Here is a 6,518-nt window from a genome sequence, read left to right on the forward strand (position 1 = left end):
TGGAAAACTGATATCAAGATAACCTCCAGTATCAATCCAGGCTGAATAGATCAAGAGCAGCCCTGCTGAGAAGGACTTGGGGATGCTCGTGGAGGAGAGGCTGGAGATGAGCCAGCATTGTGCACTGGCAGCCCAGAAAGCCAATTGTATCCTGGGCTGCATCAAAAGCAGCATGTCCAGAAGGTTGAGGGAAGTGATTCTGCCCCTCTACTCCACTCTGGTAAGACCCCACCTGGAGTACTGCATCCAGCTCTGGGGTCCCCAGCACAGGAGGACATCAACCTGTTGGAACGAGTCCAGAGGAGGCCACCAAGATTATTAGAGGGATGAAGCACATCTCTTATGAGAAAAGGCTGAGAATTGGGTTTGTTCAGCCTGGAGAGAGAGGCAGCTTTGGAGCGAGATAATTGCAGCCTTGCAGTACCTTAAGGAAGCCTAAAACAAAAAATTGAGATGTACTATTTACAAGAGTGATGTAGTGATGTAGTGAGGGGACAAGGGGAAATGGCTTCAAACTGAAAGAGGGTAGATTTGGATTTGATATTAGGAAGAAATTCTTTACTGTGAGGGTGGTGAGACACTGGAACGAGTTGCCAAGAGAAGCTGTGGCTGCCTCATCCTTGGAAGTGTTCAAGGCCAGGTTAGATGGGGCTCTGAGCAACCTGATCTACTGGATGGTCCATGGTAGGGGGGTTGGAACAAGGTGATCTTTAAGGTGCCTTCCAACCCAGGCCATTTTATGATTCTAAAAAAAGCAGGGAAATTATTTGTTCATGGACTTGCTTTCTAAATACTTTGTTAGCCACACTATTTCTCACAGGTGCGAAGGATATAAGATGAGCCCTCCAAAAGTTTTTTAATGTAATAAACATAATTTATTCAATGTATACTTTGCACTGAGCCCAATAGAGGTTCTCTTCTGAGGAAATAAGAATGAACAAGAAGCTGTGCACAACCATAATATAGGGAATAAGCAGAAGACAGGTAGAGGTAATAGCAGAGGGTGTGGGAATGTCTTTATGTAAATGCCCATGAATACAGGAGCAATTGTGGTAGGCTTTGGAAGGAAATTTGTAACTTGGACTGAGACATGATGATCATACTAGAAAAGTTTCAGTGTAAGCAATCTTTGCAATGTCCAACTGTCCTATCACACTGACTATTGGATTTAACAACTCCTAGCAGTTTTGTAGCATTATTGGACGATGCTAACTGAGTTTGGGAGGAGTAATAAGGATGTTAAACGAGTATCCCATGAATCTATCTCTGCATTTACCAAATGCTATGAAAGCCACATTTTTTACTCACTTTATGTGTGTGAATTTTGTTGTGAATTTATAATTTAAATATAGGTAATAATTGCAGTAGTTAGGCAAATTATTTTTTAAATAACCTTTAATAATTTTAACTAAAAATGTCCTTTTTTTTTGCATATTTGTGAATGTGCCTCTAATAGTTCTACTTTTCTCTTCTTCTGTCCTATACTAGAATTTCCTGAAAAAATTGGAACAATCTTTTATGTGTGTCTGCTGTCAGGAGCTGGTTTATCAGCCAGTGACAACAGAGTGCCTCCACAACGTCTGTAAAGTAAGAATAATCCCTATATTGCTCTGGACTGTGTTCTTGGCCCTGAAACATTGATCACCAAAACCAACATATATTTTAGAAAGCCAATAATTATTGCCTAGAAGTCTGAGCAAGAAATGTAACGTGCTTGCTTCCAGTTGTATGGCTGCTATATAATCAATCTTCATTTTATGTAAAAAGAAAAGTGGAAATGTGTTTAGTATAATTTCTTATAGGCATGATGTATCAAGTTTATCACTCCATTGTTATTAGTGGAGCTATGCTTGCAACTGGCTTGTTCTAGAAGCTGGATGTTGGTAGAATAAGATTAATTTTATGTAGTTAAGAAATTAAAATAGAGCAAGACTGCTCCTTCAAAGAGCTGCTTGTTACATAGAGGTAAAATATTATGAGGGGGTTTATATACTGAGTGGTGGAAAAAAAACATGGAGAATGTTTAATGGCAACAACTTCAAAGCATAGAATCTGAAGCTATCAATGACTAATTATAAAGTAACATACAATTACTGTTTTAAGGTAATGACAGACACTGACAGTGTTGTTTGGGCAAAGATTGGCCCACATAAAATTTTCATATTTTACTTATATGCTTGGACTGTCTGCAGTTTGGAAGACAAGCAAAAAAAGAAGGCAACATTCATAACCATATTTCAGATATTGTAGTCTGAAACCTATTTTATTCTACTCACAAGGCTTAAACACTGAGTCTTGTCATAGAGATGAAGTAGCTATGGATTGTTACATAAAATGCTATACACCTGTATGTTCAGCTACATCTTGAAATGAAACCATGGGATACTTACAGCACTCTAACAGAAATGCTAGAAAGAAACTATGGATAGATTCATAGAAACACATTAGGGAAAATGAAGTATCTCAGTAGTAATGCTTAATTCCTGATAGACTCAAGGCTTTGCCTCTTAATGAAAAGAAGATTTATTTGGTTAAGTCCTTTGTGATGAGTTGACCCCAGCCAGCAAATAAACACCCACCAGCTGCTCACCCAGTCCTCTCCACAATGAGAAAACTCATGGGTCAAGATAAAAACAGTTTAATTAGTGAAGAGAAAAAAAAAAGAAAAAAAAAGATGCAAAGGCATTTGCTTACCAAGAAGACCAATGCCCAGCCAGTCTCCAAGCAATGACTACTTTGGAAAGACCACCCTCCAGCACAACAGTAGGGAATATCGATTTGGTCAGTTGGTGTCAGTTGTCCCAGCTGTGTCCCCTCCCAACCTCTTGTTCATCCCCGACCTGCTCACTGGGGAGGTAGAATGAGACACTGAGAAGGCTGTGCAATCACTGCTCAGCAATAGCTAAAACATTGGTGCATTATCAACATTGGTTTAGTCACAGATCTAAAACACAGTCCAATACAGGCTGCTATGAAGAAAATTAACTCCATCCCAGACAGACCCAGTACATTATTTCAGTTTTAAAGGTACAAATATGGCAAGAGAACTCAGTAAGATCTTGCTGTTTCTGGAAATGTGGGAAACTGCATCTTTGGTTCCTAGTAATTACTTAATTTTTGCTAGCTAATTTTTTGATGCAAAGCAAAAGCTTTAACACTTTTACTTCTTTGTCCTTGTATGCCCCAGAGCTGTTTACAGCGCTCTTTCCGAGCTGAAGTTTTTACCTGTCCTGCCTGCCGCTATGACCTTGGAAAGAGCTACGCCATGGTTCCTAACAAGATATTGCAGACACTACTTGACCAATTCTTCCCTGGTTACAGTAAAGGACGATGATGTGTTCAAATAATTTCATACTTCTCCCAATGATTTTATAGACAGTAAAGGAGAATAAACATCTAAAAGTCAACAGTGAACCAGCCAACTTGATGGAAGTTAACCTATTGCCACATTTTGAATCAGCTAATCAACTTCCACACCATTGCAATCTTTCTTCATGTAGTGATGTCGTGGTTTGACCCTGGTCACATGCCAGGCACCTACGACATCTGATCTCTCCGCTCTCCCCTGCCACAGCTGGGCAGAGGAGAGGGGAAAAAGTTAACACACAAAGGGCTCATGAGTTTAGATAAGGAACTGGGAGATGACGCACTGAGAGCAAAACAGGCTGAAAATTTAGAGTTGCAAAGTGATTTATTGCTAACAAAGAGTCAGAGGAGGCTAACAAGAAGTAAAATAAAGCCCTTAAGATACCATTTCCCCACTCACCCCCCTCCCACCTTCCCACCAGCAGCACAGGGGGACACAATATAGGGGTTTGGTCAGTCCATCACCGAGATCTTCCGCTGCTCAGGGAGAGGAATCGTCCTCTACGTTGCCATGGGGACCCTTCCACGGGAGACAGCTCTCTGCGAACTTCTCCAGCATGAGTCCAAATCACATGAGCAGCAGCCTGCCTGAACCTGCTTCAAGGTGAGCCTACTCCCACGGGCAGACAGTCCTCCCAAAACTGCTGTGACGTGGGCCCCTCATCCACAGGGTGCAGACCTCAGAGGCCAGGCTGTTCCATTTCGGGAGCAAGGCCTCTCTCCCCACTGGGACTCCCACTGGATCACAGCTTCCTCCAGGCATCCACCCGCTCTGGCGTGGGCACCTCCCCACAGGATTCAAGTGGATCTCTGCATCCCCCGTGGACTCCATGGGCTGCAGGGGAACAACCTGCTTCACCATGGTCCTCACCATGGGCAGCAGAGGATTCTCGGCTCCAGCGCCAGAAGCACCTCCTCCCCCACCTTTTCCACTGACCTTGGTGTCTCCATGTTGTTTTCCCTCACATATTCTCACCTCCTCCTCCTTCTCTGGCTAAAAAGAAGTGTGTGCTCACATTGTTTTGATTTCTTCTTAAGTATGTTATCACAGAGGCGTAACCAACATCTCTAATTGGCCCAGGCTTGTCCAGCAGCATGTCCATCATCTTCAGAGCCATCAGAGATTAGCTCTGCTGGACATGGTGAAAGCTTCCAGAACCTTCACACAGAACACACAGGAGCCATTTTTGTGGCGCCCCCCCCCACTAGCAAAAACTGGGCCAAGCAAAACCAACACAAGTGAGAACTCTAAATCTCTGCTGTCTTTAACATCAAAGATAGTTTTGGTGAGCTGACAAATAATTTTTAAAGGGAGGAAAATATCCACTAAACCAGAAGCTGTAAGTCTAAGTGATGAGTCCTAGCTGGTGCTTAAATTATGATTTGTTTTTTGTAACTACCTCAGGCAGAGGAAAACAAATTACCGGGATGAAAAATACTTCATAAAGTTTCAGCTACCACTGCTTTCTTAATTTTACTTGTGTCTAGTCTATGTGGGTTGATTCAACAAAAAAAGCCAAAAAATCCAAATACCCAAAATAAATCAACAAAAGACAAACAGCACTTAAGTCAGTTGGATTAAAGAACAGAAAAATGTGGTGTGCATAGTCCTTTTTTTGTCTTTCTTCCGTTATATTGTATTTTTTTCAAGAACAGGTTGATTCTTAGTCTATTTTTGTGAGCTTCACTGTGCTTTTTCTTGTATATTTTGCAAGCTGGCTACTAAAGACTAATGAACTATATGAATGCATTGTTGCTACAGTAATGTAAAGTGATCTGTGTTGTTTTGCACTTAACAGATAATAAAGACAGTAGTTGTGTACAAAAAAATCATACTAAAAAAAAGCCATTTTTGTATTAGTTTAAAATGTATGCTTTTAGTAGGTCTTGTATCAGTGGCAATACATCTATACAGCATTGAAGACAGTGCTAGCTTGAAAGGGTTTAACTTGCTTAATATGGTGACCTGAAATTTTATATATAATATATTCCCCCAAAATATACATTATTAAGTAATATACTGTCTTGCATGGGGGACAGGAGTTTTATGTGTTTTTGCAGTTTGACAGACTTTAAGATAGCTAGTTCCCCAAGACTTAGTCCCATTCGCAAGATTCTTTGATATTTGGCCGATTTGTCTAAAAATACCATTTATTTGACACAGAACATAAACATACAAACATAGAACAGATTGACACACATAAACACACAATGAATACATAATTGCAACACTATAATAGCTAAAAATGCAATTATGGGGTAAAACCTTGCTTGAACTATAAAAATAGTTAAAAATGCAAGAAATGCTTGCTTGAACTATAATGCAAGTTAAGAAATGCTTGCTTGAGCTAGCTGAAATGCAAGTTAAGAAAGGTACCTATAAGTTAGCTGGAATAATACAATTTAACAAACTCGATGATCTTACCAAATCCAATTTTTGGAGCTGGGGATGCATCAGCGTCCTCACCCAATCCCTCGGGAAGTAACCACAGAGCTTGCGTCCAAGCCCAGGGAAGAAGACTTTACTTCACACTCCAATGTCCATGCAGAAAAGCTTCTACCTTTTCTGAGATTTCGTGAGCTTTTTATAGGATAGAAGTGTGTATTTGTAGTCACTGAAAATTTCTCACATTCTCTCTGCATTCCACAGGGGAGTGTCTTTTCAGACTTTCAGTCGCCAGCACCAGGTAGCTGTTGATTAGGCTATCAACCTAAATCTGAGCCATCCATTTCTTGGGACTGATCAGAGAGAGAAGGGGGAGGGGGGAGCATCCTGCCACATATACATTATTAAATATTTTATGATTCAGAAATGTTGCTAATTTTGTGGGTTTTGTATTATTCAAGCTTGTCAAATTATTACATTTAAAATTAAGATACTTTTTTTCAGACTATAGAATATTTCTTTTAGACAGGCTTCTTATTCTTCAAACTCAATTCTTCATATGCCTTAATTAATTCATCAAGAAAACAGATGAATGTTTGCTCAAATGAACTTCTAAGCCTCTATGCCCCCCCACCATGCCTTAAGAAAAAAATCTAACCTCATTCAAGGTCTTACATATTTCTCCTGTAGCAGTGCTACAGGTGCAACTATTGAAGCGTCTACTTGAGACAAGCATGAGTAGCCCTAGCTCTATATATCAGAGCTG

The 6,518-nt window shown here is 40.4% G+C and overlaps 1 protein-coding gene across 1 annotated transcript in view; it reads left to right on the forward strand.

The window, feature by feature from the left end:
• The window catches only part of LOC146425294 (E3 ubiquitin-protein ligase UHRF2-like), a 162,307-nt gene extending 157,179 nt beyond the window's left edge, over positions 1-5,128 (forward strand). Inside the window, 2 exon segments of the mRNA XM_085041509.1 lie at positions 1,489-1,587; positions 3,188-5,128. Coding sequence (XP_084897635.1) covers positions 1,489-1,587; positions 3,188-3,334 — 246 coding nt within the window. The 3' untranslated portion in view covers positions 3,335-5,128.
• The last annotated feature ends 1,390 nt before the right edge of the window (positions 5,129-6,518 follow it).

Source organism: Lichenostomus cassidix, chromosome W (genome assembly GCF_008360975.1).
Source record: "Lichenostomus cassidix isolate B80296 chromosome W, HeHo_3.0, whole genome shotgun sequence".
NCBI lineage: Eukaryota > Metazoa > Chordata > Aves > Passeriformes > Meliphagidae > Lichenostomus > Lichenostomus cassidix.